The 23321-nt window shown below is 31.4% G+C and overlaps 1 protein-coding gene and 1 pseudogene across 1 annotated transcript in view; one reads left to right on the forward strand and one right to left on the reverse strand.

Moving 5' to 3' along the window:
• LOC129230571 (HEAT repeat-containing protein 3-like) overlaps positions 1-8776 on the forward strand; it is a 98671-nt gene extending 89895 nt beyond the window's left edge. Inside the window, 3 exon segments of the mRNA XM_054864976.1 lie at positions 1240-1485; positions 4256-4429; positions 8658-8776. Coding sequence (XP_054720951.1) covers positions 1240-1485; positions 4256-4429; positions 8658-8759 — 522 coding nt within the window. The 3' untranslated portion in view covers positions 8760-8776.
• A 136-nt stretch (positions 8777-8912) lies between these two features.
• LOC129229944 (alanine aminotransferase 1-like) overlaps positions 8913-23321 on the reverse strand; it is a 57824-nt pseudogene continuing 43415 nt past the window's right edge.

Raw genomic sequence — 23321 nt, forward strand, 5'->3', positions numbered from 1 at the left:
ACTCCGTTTAAGTGGTCGTTTTTCTTTGGTCCCGACAAGGTCTCATCGACAGTAATGCAAAATGACCCTCCTTCACTGGTCACCAAATTTAATTTTACCCGCTTAACTAGTCACTCAAAAGTTGTTTTCTAAAATTCCTTTTCCTTATCGGATCTTAGAAAATAGTATCGGACTTAGTTGAAAGGCTGTTTGATATTTATTTTCCTTGAAATCTCAATCCTCGGTTCTGGTCATTCAAAGAATAATTCTTGCTGTGACTCTGCCAAGTGCCGAGAATATGAATTTAACGCCTTCCAGCAAGACAGACAAAATCTGATAGCTGGAGAAAGTTAGTCAGTATTTAACATCCGTTCACAAGGAACAAAAAACACAAAATTTAAAGCTTGATTTACGTTAGAAGAGATAGTTCTTTTCCGTAAGCAACAATATCATCAGTCGACATTGAAGGATTGTATTAAATGTACTGTGACTACATTAAAATAAGTTGTTATTAAGTAATGTATAAGTAAGAGGAAACAAAACAAAGTAACTGTCTCATTAGTATTTTTCCCCCTTTTTAAAATTTCCACTAATTTATAGACATTAATTACATAAGCTATTGTTTTTCTCACAGAACTCTACTGCTATTCATGAATATTTGTAAGACTTTTTGTTTTCTTCCTTAATTTCCCACTCCACATAAGTAGTCACTCCGCATAAGTGGTCAAAAATTTTTGGTCCCTTGAGTGACGACTTAACGAGCTTTTACTGTATTTGAAGAGAAGGTTTTGAATAGTGATCTTGCAAAAAATACACAAAAAATGAATATGAGATTAAAGTAAAACTAATGATAAATATATTGTGCTCTCTCTTGATGCATTTGAAGAGGAGGAGAAAAACTTACAAAAAAAAAAAAGAATGTAAGATTACAGTAAAACTAGTAGTAAATATATTGTGCTTTTTCCCACTTTCTTCGTTTTAAAATCATAGTGATATCAACGGGAACTACTAATTATTTTTAGCAAGCGTTATAAATGAATAAGTACTACTCCATAGAAACTCTTTGATTACATATATTGAATATTTTCACATTATAAATTAATGTGAAAGCAACAATTTTCAATCTTGGAAACCCCTCCGACAAAAATTTTCTGGCTGCGCCACTGACATCTTTTCTAATTGTATGTTTTGATTTGTTTTCTTTATCTAATAAGATAAAGCCTTTTATATGTTTTTTCAAAAACATGTTTAAAATATTTAGACATATCTGACACTGATCAACTCGAAGCTGCTACCAGCTCTATGAGTGCTGTACTCCAGAAATTGGCCGAGGCAGATTGTTCATCTCTGTTCAGCAGTTTTACAGAATCTGATTTAGAGCTTCTCACCAACATCTACCATCAATGCCAAGACTCCAACATCAAAGTCAACATAATCAGAGCTATGGGAACCATCGGCTGTCTTCTGGGAAATCTGACACTTCCACTTAGTTCCAAACTCATTGCAGTGAGTATAGTATTTTTTGCATTTTGATATACTATTAGGGAAAATAAATACAGTCAAACCTCCATATATCGAACTTCCACATATCGAAATTTTCTATATATCGAAATCACAGCAAATTTCTATGTTCATTACATAGAAAAATTGTTTCTATATATCGAAAAAAAATTTGAGACATTCGTAGATTTTTTTCCCACTTCAGACTGTTTGTCTCATGAAAAATGAAAATTAGTGGAGAAAATTATATTCACTCAAGGTTGCTACGAAACTCATAAGGTGTCTGGGGTTTAGGGGTGTGTAGAAAGGTCGTTGTTTCGTTCTGGAGTTCTTAAATTCCCTCAAGTTTATTTCAAATCTTAGTTGTAACTAGTAACACTGTAAAATCAGTTTCAAGTTATCCCTTTTGTCTGTTGATTGTCATTCCTAGTCTTTTTAGCTTCAGTAAAAATCATTCAAGTTCAGTAGACTGATTTTTTACTTTTCTCTCGATTACACTGTCTAAACGAAACCCCCTCCATGTTGCGAATCAAGTTAATTGCAGAAGAAATGATTGTATGACGGCGCAAAAATGTAATTTCTGTTAATTTTATATTTTTCAACTTCCATTTAATCCGATGCTCGTATAAATTAGAAATTGGGTTTTGTACCCGAAAATTAGCTTTAATTTTAGTGTTTTAGGAGATTTGTACGATAAAATAAGATCGTTTCTATATATCGATTTTTTTTTTCCAGAAATTTGCTACTTCGATATATGGAGGTCGAACTGTAAATACCTTTGTACTGAACAGTAAAGAAAGAAAAACAACGTTAAAAAAGCACAAATTTGCCAATTACAGCAGACACGTGTTTCAGCGTTACAGGGAACGCTTTTGTCGGATGTCTTTTCATCCATAAGCTCATTACTTTTTGCACGCAAAAAGGCGTTCCCTGTAACGCCGAAACACTTGTCTGCTGTAATTGGCAAATTTGTGCTTTTTTAACGTTGTTTTTCTTACTATACTATTAGTGAGTTAGTTTCTGTATAGTTATGACATTGGACATTATATTTAAAAAAAAACACTAACCAAACTAAGCAATATTGATGACAAGCTTATCAGATTTATTATTTCTCACAGGTGTATTTTTTAATTTTTGTCAGGGAGGGGGGGGGGGGGGGGGATTTTCTCAACACTTCATCAAATTTCATAGGGCATCATTTGAAAGATTTTTCTTTACCACTTCCGGTGAAAAATAGAGAATTCACGTTTTGGTTGTGTTGTTGAACAAACCAATTTAGCAGTAAGTTACCACCCCTAAGAGAATTACAGGCAAAATACCAGACAGCCCGGTTGTCACATCTAGAGACTGCAGTTTTGTTCTTATTAGAACTCTTCAGCCTGGAACAGTGAATAACCGAGCTGGAGGCAGATGTCATGTCATGGAAGCTGAGAGCGGCCAACAAACTGGTAGATAAAATAAATTCATCTCACCAGCGAGTGTCCGCAACATGGTACGGTACAACTTGTGAATGGAACTTAAAGCTTGGGTAAGTAGCAGTAAGTCTACTAATTACCCTTATTAATTAAGACTGCTAATTACCCAAGCTGTAATGTTAACCATACATACATATTCATTTATATAGATACATATACCTTTGCTGAAGGCGTAAAAATAAATTTGGTGATATTCAAAAAATGCATTTTTTGCATGACCTTAACTAGAAAATAATTTTTGGGAGAATTTAAAAACTTTCATGCAGAGCTTTGCACTATTTGTGCTAATGTTCAGGTCGTCGGGTTATCTCTTATGAAAGCATTTTGTGTAATTAATATACATATGAAAGACATTTGAGTTTTGGAACAATATTTTTTGGAAATTTTTAAATATAAACAAACATTTAAATGTCAAACCGAACTTTTTGGAGGGGGGTTTGAACCCTAAAAACCTCCCCCCCCCCTTGTATACGGCCCTGATTTTTCGGTTGCCTACAAGTCATAAATACTTTCTGACTTCTTTGATAAAAACTAGTCAAAATATGCTTAAGAGTAATTAAAATAAAAGTTAATGTTAAAATTTAAGTGAAGTTTTCTTGAAGACAATTATTAATTTCCATTGTAGAAGCAGACTTAAAGATAAAATGAAAAGCTTACTGTGAACACAAACCCTAACTGGAAAATTTTCTGCAAATAATTATTTTGCCTAATTCACCCTTGAATAAAGAATTAAATTTTATATTCAAATATGAAAAAGAAAAAAAAAGTGCTTTAAATCATTTAATTTTTTTTTTTTTTTTTTATAATAACATATTGTTTATGCTTTATTTGTCACCAACAGAAGAAAAACTGCCAAAACAATTTTTTTTCATACAAGTGCTTTAAAATTTTTTCAAAAAAAAAAAGGCTTCAACAGAAATTTAAAGGGTTTATTTAATTTTTTTTTTAATTAACGTTAGCAATTTAAAAAAATTTCTGCAGAACCAAAAATTTTCTGCGAACGCCGTTCGCGTGTTCGTCTATATTATGCAAGACTGTGTAGAAGGAAATAATGGTTGCAAGTCTTTATGTCCTTCAAATAGATTAAAAATTTTAATGACTAAGAATTTTTCAGATTGTTAAAGTTTTCAGTAATCCAAGGTGTCCTAAGCCCCAATTACCTCACAATTTTGAGACTCTACTGTAATTAATTTGTAAAATGTTTCATGTAGCTATTAATATTTTATGAACTTATCTCTCATGATAATTAATATGTAAATGTTTCCCTGCAGTGATTTCGCTAATTTATCCTCCATTATTAGATCATAGGTACATTTTTGCTTGAAATCAGTGCAAAGGTTTCAGACATTTGGCTCACTGCTGAATCCTTAGATGTTATTATGGACGTTTTCGCAGAGGATCATTTAGATGGTATTGCTCAAGAAATTTGCCTTGTAGATAAACTAACTCATCTTTTACCTCTTCTAAAAGGAAAGGTATGTAACTTACGTTATTTTTTTAAATCATTTTTGCTGACCTAAATTATGCTTTTATTGTCTTACTTTAAAGAAATCAGCTTTCATAAAGATGGAGTTTAAAATATTGTATTTGATCTTTATCTTTACTAATAATAAAGCTCAAAGTTTGTCTGGATATCTGTCGAGATGTCTCTCTGTGACCACGCATAGTGCTGTTCGGCTGATTTTCACGAAAATTTAGTACAGAATTAGTTTGTAGCATCAGGGTGTGCACCTCGAAGCGATTTTTTGAGAATTCGTTTTTGTTCTTTTTCTATTCTAATTTTAAGAACATTTTCCCAAGCAAATTATTATAACATGGATGAGTAAATTACCAAATTGTCATAACGTGAAACCATAACATGGGCAAGCAAATGAACATAGCAAATTGGCGAGAAATTCATCATCCATTATTTGTAAATATACAGGCAAATCAAATGATCTTTTTAATTTTCTACTACAGGCAATGCCGAGCGGGTACCATTAGTATTAAATAAAATCCTGTTCTAGCGTTATCCAATGTTAACAACATTTCACTCTTTGAGAGCAATTGATCCTATTTAGAATCACTAAAACAGGAATGAATTAGGAATGGAAATTTGAAATACTCTTGTTACATAAAAATGGGACCCTTGCCCGAATATTTTCTGAAACTCAAGTCTTAAAAATGCAATTGTAAAGCCATATTTTGTAATATTATGGCCAATAATTTTTTTTGAAATTAAAGCTCCAAAAACGCAATGATTATTGATGTTGCTGAGTATTTGGGGGGGGGGGGGGGCTTTCTTCTGAAATTTACAAAAATTTTATGCAAAAAAATGACATCTTTGTTTTTAACATGTATGAAAGCTGGTATTAAATTGGTACAAGTAAAACCAAAAAACTCTTGAAAGGAATCATTGGATGAGTCCAGATCAATATTTAACTTGAATGAAATCAACTTCGATAAATACATTTTCTATTTATAATTAACAAATTATTTGTTCCTGTTCTTAGTTTGATCAATATGAGTAACTAATTCAGTTTTAACTGTTTGTTTTTTAGCTTGCAGGGTAACGTTTTACAAGTTAAAAGTTTAGATTTTAAACATTTCCATTTTTCAAAAAGTTTTTGGGGTATTAATGCATAATAAATATTAGAAACAGATTCATTGCTTGCCTTTTAATTTGTATTTCTGATTATTTTGTTCATTAATATTTAAAATATGCAAGTATGACACGTTCACACATAAGATGCACTGATGTTATAACTAAATTCATTTTTTCTGTGTGTATGGGGGGGAGGGGCGCCGTCAGCTCTTCGGGGGGCCCTGGTACCAAGTTGTCTGTGTACGAAGCTTAATAGATTGAGCAGATGCTAAACTGCTAGATGATATTTCTTAGAACATTTTATGAATTAGCAATCTCATTAGAGTGTGGAATTGCATGTTAATTCCTCTGAAAAGATATTATGTAAAAAAGGCATGTTAGTATTAGAAAGGATACCTCTCATTTAGAAATGAAGTCTACTTGTTCATAAAAATTATATACAAGCTTTCTTATGCTAACGAAAATTAGGGATAAGCTAACAAACACTTGAAAGCATAGGTCTGTGAAAATTAAAAGTTGAAGAAAAGGACGTTATTACAGAAAGAGGGCAACATATTCGGATTCAGAATGTCAATTTTGCTATATAGGGATAGCTAAAAAAACTACAAAGCCAACGAGAGTTATTGTCATTGCTTGCTTGTGAAATACTTGATCAGTTGTTCTGCTATCTGGGCCATATGTAGAAGTTATGTTTCAACTACAGTCGAACCTCCATATATCGAACTTCCACGTATCGAAATTTTCTATATATCGAATTTAATGTTTTTTTTTGAGACATTCGTAGATTTTTTTTCCTTTTTAGACTGTTTGTCTCATGATAAATAAAGGTTAGGGGAGAAAATTACGTTCACTAAAGGTTGCTACGAAACTCATAAGGAATCTGGGGTTGAAGGGTGTGTAGATAGTTCGTTGTTTCGTTCTAGAATTCTTAAATTCCCTCAAGTTTATTTCAAATATCTTAGTTATAACCAGTAACGTTGTAAAATCAATTTCAAGTCATCCCTTTTGTCTGTTGATTATCGTTCCTAGTCGTTTTAGCTGCAGTAAAAATCATTCAAGTTAAGTAGATTAATTTTTTACTTTTCTCTCGATTTGTCAAAACGAAAATCCCTTAATGTTGCGAATCAAGTTGAATTGACAAAGAATAAAGATGTATGAAGGCACAAAAATGTAATTTCTGTTATTTTTTTAATTAACTTTCAATTAATCCGATGCTCGTATAAATTAGAAATTAGGTATCATACACGAAAATTAGCTTTAATTTTAATGTTTTAGGAGATTTTTAGGATAAAATAAGATCGTTTCTATATATTGAAATTTCTATATATCGAATTTTTTTCGGCAATTTGCTACTTCGATATATGGAGGTCCCACTTTATTATTATTATTGCTGCTCGCTTGAGAAATACTTGATCAATTGCTCTGTAATCTGGGCCATGTAAAAGTTATATTTCAACTCGCTTTTTCTAGTTCAAGTGCAATCATGCCTGCATGTAGTGGGAACACAACAAATTGGAAGAAAAAATTGATTTGTCGATCATCCTATTTTGTAAAAAGTTGGTAATAAGCCGTAATTTTTCAAAAATAGTTTTTTTTGCTATGTCAGTAGAAATAGCATCTATATTCAAAAAGATTTGAGAATTTCTTTCAGAAATGCCTACCTTTTTTTGCATGTTTTGAAGAGGTTAGTAGGCAGAACTTATATATAAAGGGTGTCCCAAAATTAACGCAAGATTTGAATTTGCCACCATTTTTTCCATAAATTGTTGGCAGCCATGAAAAAAAAAAAAAAAACTATTTGACAGTTGAGAGTTTAGGGTTAGTAAAAATGGGGTGTTATTGTACCATACAGCTAGAGAGAGTGAAACATTTCAATGACTGCATAAGGCATTTCCTGGTCGCGTACTCTCTCATTTTGGTGATCAGAATTGGCACCCTAGATCGTGTGATTTAACATTTTTAAATTTCTTCTTATGGGGTTATTTGAATTCAAAGGTCTATGTCAACAAGCCCACAACCACCCGTGCATTACCATGTTGCGATACCGAGCGCCAATAACAGTAAACTGCTTGACCAGCCTCAACTTTAATTATTTTTGAAACAAATGTTCACTAATGAAAGCGCGTTATTGTATCGTATAACGCTCCATTTTTGATTACCCTAAGCTCTCAGCTGTCGAATTGTTCTTTTTTCAGGGTTGCCAACCATTTATTTCAAAAATGGCAGCAAATCAAATCTTGCGTTAATTTTGGGACACCCTTTACAAGAAAATAGTACTGACATTCAAAATAAGAACAGAAGAAAAAAAATATTATTAAATAAAATATCAGGGTTTAAAGCTTTTTTTTGTGCATATGAAAAAGACAGCAATGTTTAACTTTTATAATTCCTCAACTTTGTATGCAAAATAACTGATAAAAAAAATTCCAGTTCAATGCAAATTTAGAAAGATATTGAGGATCTAAGGAGTTGTATTTCATTTATTTGCAAAAAGGAGATATAATGGTAAGGGGGTTGTTCATTAATTGTGTATTTTTATCACAAATCTCAGCAGAATAGCACTGAATGACTGTGGAGGAGTCTGATTTGTGAACATCCCAGTGCTGTTTATTTTCCAATAATTATTAAATAAAATTTCTCCTTCAATTTTGTATATTTTACCAAATCAGTGTTTTTATTCCTTTTGATTGTATTTCTGTTTGATATAAAAGCTTACTTAAAACTGAGTATGCTTGACTTATATTGGTAAATAAAGAATTTTTTGACCTGTTTGTTATCAAAATCACTAGAGCCCTAAAGCGATCACATTAAGTGAAGATTACTGTATTTCAGTTCCTTCCGCTTCTTCCATTGCTTGCTTTAAAAAATTCCAAAAAGAAAACAAAATAGTATGAAACATTCTAGAGCATTTTATCCTTAAATGGGAGCTTTTTATGTGGTAATAATTGCTTTATATAATGTATCTCTTTCAAACATACATTACCACTAAACATCATGCTCTTAAAATTCCATTAAAACGAGTGTTAACTTTCCTTTACTGTGGAAACGTTACAGAATGTGATGAAGAGTATAAAGAAACTTTTCACCTAGTTATATTATTGTTTTACTTTATTTTACAGATCAAGCAGCAACGGAAGAGTTTAGGTGAACATTTGCCAGTGATAATGACAGCAAAAACAAATTTGTTACGTTTTATAAAATATAAAGAAAGATCAAAATAAATGATGAGTTTCTCTTTTATTGTTTGCTTTTTTAGATTGTTTTTCCGATCTGCAACTTTTTACATTTCTATTCTACTAAATAAGGTATCCATAAATCATACTGTACCATGAGTATGCTCTTATTAAATCATTAATGAAATGAAAAAGCGATGTTTAATTCACAATATATACTTTATTAAATTTCTCAGATCTCTCAATAATAAACAGTAAATAAATGCTATAAAAATACACAGGGAATATTTCAATACAACTTTAACAATTTAATTCAAAGGAAAAAAACTTTGCATCAACAAATGTAAAACAATTGCTACATAAGCAATTCAACAAGAAAACTACTTAAAAAACACTGGTGCAACCAAACCATCATATAAAAATTATACTAAAACTGTTTATAAATCTGAGTGATCTTTTTGTACATTTGGAATGTGTATGAAAATGTCAAAGAATTGTATTAACAAGAGTAACAATTATATAAATTGGCAGCCTAGAGAAATTTCGAAATTGGAAAAGCATAACAAATCTAAAATAAATTCGACTGCGATAAAAACTTTGAAATTTTTTTTAGAGAGAAAAAAAAAGCAATTTTTTTCAGTAATTTCAATATACGTAAAACCAGATGTTCACACCAGTTTTGAGGTAGTACCAAACAGATCAACTTAACCGAAACATTCATAACTTTGGTAAAATCACAACAGGAAATAATTTTAAAAATTTGAAAAAAAAAAGTTTCCATTAGATTCTAAGGAAAGATGTTTTTCAGTAAAAAGATAATAAAATATATTGATTTAAAAAATAGTTTTTTACAGTCAAATATGATAATTAAACAGAAACTTGCAAACAAACTGTTTGTAAATTTTCAAGGCATCATTCAATATTTTTAATGTGCAGCAACAATGAAGAAAAGTGAAAAGGTTATGACTGCATGGTTTTGGGGCTAGAAACTTTTGCAATGGAGATAAATTTATAAATTTTTACTAGCTAGATTTTTATGAAAACAGGCATTTTAAGAAACATTACAAAACCATTTGCAGATTTAAATCATGCAATAGGGCTAAATGACCAGTATTAAATATGAATGAACATATAAAAATAAAGGAATTCAAAACTTTTCAAAAAGTTTTTTAAAATGTCAATTGAACTATGATTTTCTTGATTTTAGCGTAAATTTATCTGTGTGCCTCTAGTACAAAAATGTGAAGAAAAAGATTAGAGAAGGGATAATAAATTTGGATGATTCTAAAAATGTTTCAATTCGTTTTGTTGGTCATTTCAACGGGAGTAAAAAACATTGAACATATTTAATTATGTTTAGCTCTAAATGAGGAGCAGAAATAGGTTTACAGAGCAATTATTATTTGCTTTACTATAAGCAAAAAAGCATAACTATCAAAATTAAAACAACCTTGAAAATTTTGGATACATGGAATATGTTGATTATGAGCTAAATCTTTTCATAACATTTATCACAATATATTAGACATTTTTTCTTTAAATGTAGATTTTAGTGTAAAAACATATTAAATGTTTATTAATTAAAACAAAGGGAACTCGTCTTCAAGAATCTGATACTGCATGTGAATATGCATATATCTGTGAAGTTACAGTCAATATGATACATGCCGAAGTTAATATTCTGGGATCCAATTTTAGGTCTAATATTCTTACTAATTGTGAGACTGCAGATGTGGGCATTCCCATCATTAGTGAATGTGATCAAATAAATAGTCATTTAAAAATCCCTGATAATTTTTACTCATTAAATACTTTACAGACTTATGATCAATGAGTAAGTTCTATTCTATTTTATTTACTAACATGTTGGATTTTCTAAGAGTAAATTTCAAAGGACAAGAACATTTAGAAAAACAACCAAACATTCAGGTACACTTCTGGAGAAAAAATACATTGATGCTAGTGTACACACATCTTAAAATTATTAATTGCAAACAACAAAAAATATATTTTCCATTGTCAATAAATTAAAGACATTATAATTAAGCTAAATTGTACTTATTACTTACTACTGGTATAGTTTTAAAAACTACATTAATTAATCAGAGAAATGACCTTTTTACAAAGTACATGCATCTGTAGATTGTATGCTTTAAAAAATTTAATCTTTTAAAAAGAACTACGAAAACTGTCAGAAAAAATAAATTAGTTTACACTAGACTTGTGTTTATTCACACGGTGCAGATGGACCTTGTGTATTGTGACTTTGGAAGACACTTAAGATGTTGCAAATGATTTTAAAGATTATAAAAAATAACTTTTTGTCACAATCAATAGATGCACCTCTCCACATTGTGGTGAAAAGAAAAGAGGTGATCTCTCAGTCCCAAAAGGACAGAAAATTACATTTTTCATCCCACTGGAAGTGAGGTTGTGTTTTCCTAGCACATATCGTCGATGCCGTGCTAAACTAACTAATGTGAAAATTAGCACTTTTCAGGAAAGCCAAAACATTGAATATTATTTTTCTCCTTTTGATGCGTTTAGTTATTTTTAAAGTTTTAATTTTATAGACAACTTTAAGAGTGAAAAACACTATCGTTTGAAGTAGTTATAGCCAGTATCCCTTTTTGAGTACCACAGTAAAAATTGAATTTGAAACGAGATTTTTCACATTTGTTTGTTTAGCATGGAACAGATGATATTATTCTATAAGGTTATCGAATCATAATTAATGACAAATGACTGCAACTAATTTTAATTTTACTCTGTTTTGTTGCCGGGTCACCAATGCTCTTCGCCAAAGCAATCAAGGAATACACAAATGATGTTTTTAATTGAAGGAAGGATTTTTATTTTGTGATACTTAAATTAATATTACTAAATACATAAATAAATTTAATTCTTTAATACCGTAAAATTATGTGCTGTAATTTAAATGTTTATGTATGAACAGCAAATAAATTTGCTATGTCTGCCAAATTGGAATGGTACTCAAATCAATTATGCTATTTCTTCATTGAAATGGTTTCATTTCACTAACAATTGTAAGGATTTATTATTTTAATTATTTTAATTGGAATTAGATACCAAGACTGCCTAATCCGACTATTATATGGCTGATAACATAACTAAACCGAAACATTTTTTTTTTAACTTCATATCATTATTTTAATTGTAAGGTAATACCTTAATGAAAGACCATTAAAATAACTTGGTTTTCTTTTATCTTTGCTAATAAATAGAATTTTCCAAAACTGAATCTTTGGCACTGCAAAAGGAATTAAACTTTGAATGGAAGAAGTCATTTCTATGAAAAATAATTTAAATTAATAAAAATATATGTGAAATAGTTTTAATATACACACATATTTGTACATACATAAAACATCAATAATACTCGACAACATTCTAGTCAAAACAACATATCATACAATCCCGAATAGTATTTCGCACAGTTATTTTTTGCATGATTAATAATTTAGAACACCTCAAAGCAAATGGAAACCGTATTTCAATTTCATATAGTTTTTTTTTTTTTAATGTTTGCATGATTAACAGTTGAAACATCTAAAAACAACTTTGAAAACAGAAACGCCATTACAACTCCACACAGTTGAATAACAAATTGTCCATTATTAACCCTGTTGTTAAATGATAATTGGAAAAATAACATAACACAATGTTACATTCTGGATCAAGGACAGCATCTTAATTTATGAACCTTATTTTTTAAAAAAAGGGGGGTAATATTCGAGAATGTATGGTATGATGAAAAACATTTTGATGAAAAAACACAAACAATGCAAGGAGAAAATTTTATCCATTTCCTATCATGGATTTATTCGTTTGAATATCATGTTAGAATAGGTAGCGCTTCTATGGATCTTTCACAAAAGAAGAGAGCAAGTATGTCAAGAAAGAACAAAGTAGTGTAAGGTAATGTCATGATGGAACAAGGCAATTGAAATAGTTACTAAATTGTCATGGACTAATCTTTCGTTGTATAGTACCAGACAACTGATTTTTTTTTTCAACACTGAACAACATTAAAATTTATGATACTCAATACCTGATGCTTTTAAAATAAAAAGGTAAGATGAGGCAACTATTAAACAAAGGAGGATAAGTGACAAATATGAAAATTTACTGAACTACTGTAATGATAGGCAAAACACCAGTGGCATACCAGAAATTTTTGGGAAGAGGGAGTTACTTATAATCATAGTTTTAGTGCTTTACGGGGTTTCTGACCCCTATCCCCCCTCTCTCTACATTGGTGAAAAAAAGCAGCCATCCGTTTCATGGTGAGAGATGCTATCAGGCGAGATTCCATGGTCTCACCAAACTTCTTTTTTAAGACTATAAGGAATGTAATTACATTATTCAAAACATTCCATTAAAAAGAGTCATAGGAGATTAAGTAATATGGCTCCCTCAACATTATAATATTTCTAATTTTTGTAAAAATAACTGCATGCTTATTTAATAAAAAGGATGCCATCTTGATATTTCAACCTTCTCTTGAGAGGAGAGAAAAATATATTGAAGATTTGAACGACTGTTAAAAAACAGTCCGCAAACGAATCAGAAGTTATATTTTAACTCTTATTCAACATGGTTTAGAAGGACTACTAAATGAAAACTCCTACCTGACTTGCTTTGCTATTGTTTCACTTGACTTCCTTTTTTGTCACTTACGCCCTTTTTCCATGGGCGCCCATATAGGAGGATAAGGGGGGGAGCTCAAGCCCCCCCCCCCTAGAAATTAGAACTTCCTTGCTTTTAGTACTTTTTTCTTTGCAAAAATGTAAATACATTTCTTCTCCAGCCATTAATGAATAAGTTATTAAAAATGTCACATTTTAATGATGCTAATCTGCCTGAAATCTTGTTTTCATGGGGAAAATATCTAAGCCCCCCTTACAATTTTGCATATGGGCGCCCTTGCCTCTTTCTTTCCACTAAATCAAGCATTTTAAATGTTACACTTGAAAACTTTCACAACTAATATTTTGTAAAATATATTATTCTCCTTACTTTTTTTATATAAAAAAAGGCATGCTCATGAACTTTTTCGCCCAGAGTATGGATGGAACTGTTGAAAGTTAAAAATGAGTTATTGATTTCGAATAAAAATCTATAGATATTATGTGCATATTTAAACAGCTATTCAAAAATTATCACACTCCTTCAAAATCACTTTCATCACTTCAGTAATTTGCAACTGACTGCCATTTCTTTTGCAAGTAAGCACCAATTAAATGTTAGAATTTTATATACATTCTCTCAACATCTATAAACAATTAATACAATATTTCTTGCATGCTATACATTTATTTAAAACACGCACATTTCTATAATACTCTCAGCTGAATAGTTTCACCAGACATGTGTAAGATAGCGTTTTCTTTCTTTCTATACCCTTGTACTTTATTAAACTTTAGCACAATATGGAGAATCTTCAGGTCTAAAACGAAACATCAGAGCATTCTCAAATAACTGTTTTAAAACACTACTGCAGAGTAGAGATGAGTTCGGGCTCATTTTTAGGAGCCCGGTCCCGCCCGAGCCCGAAAATTTGTAACTGAGCCCACCCGAGCCCGAGTGATATTGTCTCAGACCAAAATCTGAGCCAGCCCGAGCCCGAAGGAAACTTTCTTGTATCAAATACCGAGCCTTCTACAGTCTGACATGATCTGTTAATGAAAAATGTTACGTCAAATGTTCTTCATTAACAGAAGTTTCTAAGTTTTCTTAAAATGCTCCACTTCAAATGCATTACTGTATGACATATTGCAATAGTAATGGCAAAAAAAAACACTATAAATAAGCGTTAATTTTTTTTTGAGGGGGGGGGGGATTTGACATTGATTGAACTGATTTAAATGTTCCTTTCATTTTCTCACAGTAGGAAAATGTTTATTTGCTTTGAATGCAGATTGGCGATTGAATATCTGTGCTTGAGCCTGAGCCCGAAACCTGTTTTCGGTTCTAGAGCCCGAAACCTGTTTTCAGTTCCAGAGCTCGAGCCCACTTCGGGCCCGGGCGGAGCCCGTCTCATCTCTACTGCAGAGTAGTTAAAAGTGTTTGCATCTCGTTCACATTTTCACTAATATTGCCAAGTTTGTGATAACCATAATTTTTGGTAGAATAGCTATAGCTAATACAGTAGAACATCTCAATAAGGGACACTAAGGGGACCAGACATTTTGTTCCTTAAATAGAGGTGTCCCTTATTCGGAGGTGGATGAATTGATGCATGCCGTGTACTTAGTCGTATAATATCACAATAAACATTAACTATTCACACTTAATATTATGTACTGAAAATGTCTCATTATGAATAAAATTCATAATTATTCAGATTTCTAAGTTTATATTATTGTATTAATTAAACTTTAATCAAAAATTTTGTAATCGCAAAGTTTTGTAGCATACAGAAATAATTTTGAAGTAATTCATTACATATATTTGCTTTACGTTATGTAATTTACAATGTAATACTATGTGAATTACGATTAATGTTCAAATTTTAAATTTAATATACCAAGTTAATTAGTTGCTGTGTGCACTCTGCATCAGCTTTGAATCTACTTGAATAAGTTGTTGAGAGGACACATCATGCATGTCAATTTCAGCAAGTTTTTATACAATACATTACTGGATTCACATATGTGTATGTCAAACTTACCTCAAATAATTTTTAGAGGAATAGTGACACTTTAATTCCAGTAAATTCAATTTCTTATGAGCTTATACATTATTTTTTGCATTTTTTGGGCTTTGTGACTGTCCCTTAATTAGAGGTAAATACATAGAAATTCCTATTCAAAGGGACTGGGACTAGAAAAAATGTCCCTTAAATAGAGGTGTCCCTTAATGAAGGTTCTACTCTATCAGCGTTAAAGTTTTTTTTTTTTTTTTCAATAGTGAGGTGCAACGCACACATCTTTCAATGGCAAAAAGAATAACTAAATGGAGATACAGTTATTTTTAAAAAAATTTACATAAGATATTGGAACCAAGAATATAGCAATCAATAGGGTGATTATAACTAAATTTTCTATTTCAAAATGCTGTAAAAAACGAACAGCCGACCAGAATGGCTTAATTTGAGTGTACAGTAGGCGCCGCCTAATGTGATCACGGTTATTGTAATTGTTCGCTTAATGTAATCAGAATCACAAAGTTCCGGAACACTTGTATGTTAACACACGTTGAAAAAGTCGGATATTGTAATCAGCGTCTTTGTTTATTGTTATCACTTTTTCATAAACTTTCAAATTTTTCCCCGTTGTTCTTCCTCAATTAACAGAAATACATAGGCAAACCCTGACAAAACTAACTTTCTGTGTAGCATTTTGTAGTTTTCAATAGCAGTTCAAAATTTTTCTAGGAATGAAGCTACAGAAAGTTCGCCCCCAGTGACCACAGACTCCCCCTAAGAAATTTTTCTTTTGCACCTAAAAAAATTCCGTCGCTGGACATGGCATTGATGTAGGACTTCCATTGTTGCTATTGCTTTGTAAACTAATAAAGAATTGTGTCGAGATTGAAGACAAAGCGAAGTTAAATTAAAATTTAAACAACAAGCAAAACCATGATGGAAAAGATAGAAAAACTGAATGTGCTTTGAAACTGGTTTACAAATATCAGGGAAAACGGTCATATTTTACTTCACCTATAACTATGTGATTAAAAATTGCATAATTTAGCTTTAACTTTTTAAAATTCAGATATTTCCATTCTGTTAATTTAATAATTTATATAATTTAATACTGCGTTCAGTTCTGTCATTGTGATTTCAATTTGAGGTTGCTAAAATAAATGCACCTTAATTGGAATTAAAAATCATTATTTTGTGTCTCCTGGATTCTTTTTGGTTATTGTTATCAGTCGGTTATTGTTATCAAATTGTATTTGTCCCAAAGGGATCACATTAAGCGGCGCCTACTGTACTTGAAAAAGAGGCAAATGGTATGCAATATGAAAAAAAGGGAAGCTCTAATCTAATGCATATGTCGTTGAATGAAACATTACTCTGGTGGTGAAGTCTTTTATAAGAACGGCAACTGTGCAGTAGCAGCTTTAAAGAAATTTTAGTCATTAAACAGTTTAAACATCTGTGGCCAGATCTGTGCCTAGAGTCGGCAGAAAATTAATAAGAAATTCGAACAGATTTTTCTGAAGCGAAATTTGAAAGAGAGAGCAAATCTTTCAAATTTCACATATAAGGTAATGAGAAGCAAAGGAATGCAAGTGGCAAAATTTGGAGATAACCAGTACAAATGGTAGGTGAACCTCTTCTCTGTCTTGGGGCAAGAGATTGTACTAGTAGCTCTGGTAGCTGCTGCTGTATAGCATGATTTAGAAAAAAAAATCAATGAAAATCTATCTAGGCTCTGATCTTTAAACGCATTTTACTTGAAACTTAAAATAGTCCACTTGCATCCTTTTGCTTCTCACTGTCTCATATAAATGTTATCAGAAGTGTAGTCACAGCATTACAGGAAGGACCATTGTCCATTACAGGAATCTTCAAGTACATTCAGTTCAAATTTGAAATTATTCTGACCTGTGATTCGTTTCAAACAGCATTTTGAAAGAGCAACTTAAAATATAGATACAGGGTGATTGTTATTTAACTAGAGTCTGAAGTTTAATTCTGTCTGCTAGCAAATCAACAATAGTATTTGACTTAAGTGCTTTATCTTTATGATTATACAAAAGTGCTTTTTCTTTTGGATATTTTTTTTCAAAAACATTTTCAAACTTTGCAATTTCTAACTGCCGAAATAATGTAACACAAGTATTCAGGATTCTCAATGTATATTTCACTTGAAAAGAACTAAGCCAAATACAACTAAAGCATACAAAGCAGCTATGCTTTTTATGTATCAGTAAAATTATGGTCAAATAATTATGCTAATTAGAATCAAACCGCTGTATTGTTTTTTAGTTTTAACTGCTCCTGAATGTGTACATTTTTTACTGCATAATTTGTTTTTCATTTTACTACCCACAGCAAAACACAAAATTTTACTTCCTGCAGCAAGTATTGCAGTGCGTCTACAAAAAAATATGATCATCCAGCTGAATTACATATAACAAAATTTTGCTTAATGATATTTTATGTATTGAATTTCTCAGTATATTTTTTGGTAGTAAAAACTGTGTCATGTAAAGGATATTCAAATCAATAAAAATGATTTCGTATGGTGATTGTAAAAATTTCTGCAAAAGAAGGCTATTAGAGCATTTGACTGATAAAAATCAGCTATCTAAGATTATTAATTTAATAGCTCTGAAATTTAACCTAATTTTTACTAAATTTAAATTAGTTCAGAAATTTTTAAAATCTTATATAATTTGTGGATTTTAAAAGATATTTTCTTTCAAAAATAAAATTATTTTTCATTTTATTTGTCTCTCTATTTCGACGCATGCAATTTAATTTTCAAAAACTGAAACATTAAGTTAACGAATAAGTAACTGAAAGAACTGCATCATTACCTATTATTTGTACTCTTCTAAGAATTTTTCATGAAATTCTTCCATTTTTTTCAGCATTATCTTTAATTTATCAGTTTGTGGTAAAATTGTGGTCCTAAAAAATGAAAAAGTAGATATGAGATGAAATGTTATTTTCAAGTAAAAAAAAATTGTCATACTTTCGTATAAAAAATAAATACCTTAGTGCTAAAAATTTAAAATCCCACGGGAACAAGAAAAAATGTTAACTAAGCAGACATCAACTTATTGAGGTTCCATAATTATAATTCCTAAAGAGCTTCTGTATCACTTACCTACTAATGCTTAACATTCAAATGATGAAAATTAATTCCAAGTTTTTTCTTTTTTAGAAAAGCACATAATAAAATCATTAATATTATTTAAATACCTCGTGAGAAATAATGCAATAATTTTTGAAAAGAGATAAAAGTTTCTTGTCAGTCAAGTCTGTTAACGACAAGAAGTCCTGCTTACACTTGTTTCAAAACTATGTATGTCATGGTGCCCTCTTTCTCTAGGAGACACACCCTTGGGTACATTTATCTTACCCTTTTAGAAGAACTACACTAACAGCACAAAGTGTAGTAGTCAATTACCCTGGGATAAAAAGTCTCTAAAAGAGCTTTCCAGAAGGGGTTTGATTGGCCAAGAAACCGCAGCGTAAAATTCTGTTTTATGCTGAACTATTACCATGATTGAAAATCATTTGATTTTCATGAGATGTGTGAAAGCAATCATTATTAAATTGCAAAAAAAAAAAAAGTCTCTGCAGAAAATGAAACAATGGCAATATTTTACTTTTAAGAATAAAAAAATTAATTTCAAAAACGTGTGGTTACAGCAAAATTTGCCGCCCTAGGCAGCTGCCTACTTTGCCTATTGGGAAATTGGGCCCCAACTTCCACACTTAGGATATAAATTTGGAGGGGGAAGAAATTTTCTTCAGCTTCTCTCATATCTCTATGGCAAACTACTTAAGGACCAACTACAGAACTTAGGATCACAGATTTAATGCAGGGGTGCTCACCAGGGGAGGGGGGGGAAGGGGTCATGGCGCAGATTGTGGCATTGATATTTTTAGGAGGGAGTGGTTGTTTTGAGGGGTATTTTTTCCTTTTTTGGGGATCCTTTTATTTGGGGGGATATTTAGCGGGGGTTTTGCCTTTTTCAAGGGGGGGGGGGGTGGCACCCGTTTCATGAGCATGTACTTGCTGGATCTTTATGGCCTCAGTCATTAAATATATGATCCTCGGATTGCAAGTTTGATGTCCTAACCACTAAGCTTTCACTGGTTTACAACCATGTTAAGTTATTGAGTAGGGACTAAATGCTATGAATACCTAAAATGATGAGTCCCAGGTATTTGTCCAAACCCACTGCCAGGAACAACGCAGATTCCCGTACTCTCTAGAAGCTGCATGGCATAAAAGAAATCTGGTGCTTGTCCAAGGGACTGAAAAATACCAAGAAATCAACCAAAATTTGATTGCAATAGTTAAAACATGAAATACAGTCGAACTCTTAATACAAGCTGTTAAAAATTCCAGAATTTATTTGTATTGGCCGTGATTCGTAACAACCGTAAATGAATGATACTGTAAAAAAATGAAGAAATGCTGAACTATATTCAAAAAATATTACTACTAATACACACATTGTAATCTAACTGTTAGTACATTCAGAAAAAAAAAATCACTTATTTCTTATTAAATGAATGTTTTTGAAAACAGTTGGAAAGAACTGAAGATAATCGACAATCGCGGAATAGGTTGTAATCCATAATGGAAGATAAACAGTTTTATCTCCAAGTAAATTGAAATGTCCATATGTAAACAAATGTACAAGCTTTATTTTCTATGAAAAATATTTAATTATTTTTTTCTGGACACACAATGGGAATTCTACTACCAAACAAAACAATAAATAATTTCTATAAAAGAAACTTACAGCCTGAGTAAAAACTTTAAGGCCAGTAAAAAAATTTGAGAATACGGGAAAATGAAGTTAAAGGGATTTTAATATTGTTGATCTAGTAATCATTAATGTTCATTCGAAAGAAATAATGCAATATTTAAGTTTTTTAAAGTATGCTTTTACCGGAAAAGTAGTAGTATATTCAAAGTTAGTATTTCAGTATGAGTAACAACTTTAAGGCCACCAGTATTTCTTAAATACTAATGTAAATTTACTACAATAAATATCACAGCAATTAATAAGATTTTGGAAACCCTTCAACTTGTAGTTTTTTTCATTAATTTCTTCGAAGTTTTGGTGCTCTTTGTGAAGATGTCGAAAGGTAAGAAGTTAACTGATCATGAAAGAGGGCAGATTGAAGCTTTTTCTCAAACGGGAATGAGTAGCCGTACTATTGCGAAAAATAGGAAAATCAAAGACTGTGGTCAATAATTTATTGAGATTGAAAGACAATTATGGTAAAAAAAATCCCGGTAGAAGACCTAGAGCTTTGTCCTTGCGTGATGAAAGAAGTGTTAGCAAACTTACATCAACTGGGAAGTACTCAACCAGGAAACTTATTCAGGCGACAGGCTTAAATGTTTGTCAAAAAACGATATATAACACATTTAGAAGGTGTGAAAGTTTTGCTTACGTGGCAAAATTGGCTAAGCCACATTTACTGAATAGGCACAAAATAGAGCGTTTGAATTTCAGCCAAAAAGTCATGACCTGGGATAACCAATGGATACAAATTTTTTTTTCTGATGAAAAGAAGTGGAACTTGGATGAACCAGACGGATGGAAGCACTATTGGCATGATTTACGAAGGCAAAAAGAAATATTCTCCAAACGCCAATTGGGTGGAGGCTCATGACTTGGGGGTGCTTTTCTTACAATTGTATAGGCACAATTGCATTTGTTTCGGGTAAAATGGATTCACAAGCATATCAAAATGTCCTCCCAAGTCATCTCTTACCAAATGATGAATTTATCGCTGGAGAAAATTGGAAATATCAGCAACAAAATGCACCTATCCATTCGAGTAACAGTACACATAATTGTTTAAAAGTCAACAATGTTGAAACTTTGAAATGGCCAGCTAAGTCTCTAGATCTCAACCCAATCGAGTACTTATTTGGCGACTTAGCAAGAAGAGTTTATGCAAATTGGAGACATTTTACTTCATCAATAGAGCTGAAATCTACTGTCGAAGATGAATGGTATAAAACAGATCCCGAATATTGTCAAAAACTAGTTTCATTTATGCAAACAAGAATATTTGAAGTAATTCTTAGAAATGGCTCCTGCACAAGATTTTAAATGCTTGTATTTCTTTCTTCTTATGTTTTTTTCTATGTTGGCCTTAAAGATTTTACTCAGCTCCCTCAGGTTCAAATCTTGATCTGTATCATTTTCTGATGATGAAATAATTACAAATGATTGTTTTGTCGTTTTTTGCTTGCATTTAAGGCTAATAATTATTCACTTAAAATATATTTTTATCCTCAGTTAAAGACATGTCCAATTTCTCAAAAAAATTTACTGGATTTAAAGTTTTTACTCAGACTGTACAGTATTCAACCACGAACATTTTGAGTAAAGAAGTCAGAAATTTTTGTTTGTCTTAGCCGAGACTTTCAGTTTAACGTATGTATTATTCGTGAAATTTTTAATGTAATTAGATAGCAAACCGAACTTAATGAAGAAAATGTTTGTTTTAAACTTGATTGCATTAAGAGAGTTCAACTGTATATACACACATAAAAAAACTCAAAATTTTTGAAATTTTTATTTATTTTTTTCTTGACTTTCTGGTGCTGGGGAAATGATATTAATAATACTTACCTATTTTTATGTGAGGGGACTCTCCATGTCTTGACGCTACACTCGTTAAATGCAGTCCCAAAATTTTCGTTCATTCCTGCATGCGTAGTAAAAAATGTAAACAAACCGAACGGTGCATGATTAACGGTTCAGTTAAAACTCACAGTGAAAAGAATCTTTTTCGTCAATGTAACGGTTTCAAAATTAACGGTTCGAAATTAAGTGTTGCCAATAATATTTTTGAGTTTCATTGAAGGATTTCATCGAACTTTCAAGAAAGAATATGTAAATTGTGTGGAACGTCATCGAGGTGGTATTTAAGCGATGGACATCCATCCATCGATCTCTCCCTCCCCTGCTTCCACTGCAAGGATGTCTCCTCCTGTATAAGCTGCTGTAGTGGGCTACCAGCCCAGGGATTTATCATCCTGCTGATGATGGAATAGTGTTTAATCTGATCCACCTGCCGAATGAATTACGCCGGCCGGCCTTACGTGAATGTTTCAAGACTTCGATTGGAATCACCTGGCGGAAGACGGTTCAAGATTACTGGACTTTTCCATTATCAAGATGAACTTTTTAGGAGCACCTGTGGTATAATTGTTTGATTTTCTTGTTCATGTTCGCTGCAATACTTTTTATTGCTGGATAGGATTCTACATGAATAATATATTTTTAAGAAGCCTTTTGCTAACATGTTGTATTTTGGTACTAATAAATGTTAATGATCTACTTAAATATGCTTCCTAATTTGACTCAACCAAGACACATTTGTGAGGTCCACTAAAAACTTTAATTAGTTTTTCCTCCTGACAAAAACAATAACTTAAATCTGCACAAAGGCATACATTACATTAAAAAAAAAAAAAAGAATGTAAAGATTTATAAAATATAATAATAATAATAACATAAAAAAGTAAATCTAAAAATATAAAGAGATTGAACTCATCATTGTGGGCAATCTCAAAGAAAAAGGAAAGGTTCAAAAGCACCAATTCCAATAAATTAAAAACATGAAACTATACTGAACTAGGTAAACACATTGAACCTAACACAAGTGAAACATGAAGATTATTTATGAAAAAACTGAAAAATTATAATAAATAAAATTTATTTATTTACTTTTATTTTGTATGGTTTGAAATTATTTTCTTGCTAATATTCCTTAAAACTGTCTAAGCAGAATTTTTGCAAGAAAGAAGATTAAAAAATTGGCAATTAATTTTGATGAACAATTAACATAATTCTTAAAATCCCGATAAAATACATGGGAACCAAACAGGGGCGAATTTACAGTCGATTCAAGAGGGTGGC

Source organism: Uloborus diversus, chromosome 9 (genome assembly GCF_026930045.1).
Source record: "Uloborus diversus isolate 005 chromosome 9, Udiv.v.3.1, whole genome shotgun sequence".
In the NCBI taxonomy this organism is placed as follows: domain Eukaryota; kingdom Metazoa; phylum Arthropoda; class Arachnida; order Araneae; family Uloboridae; genus Uloborus; species Uloborus diversus.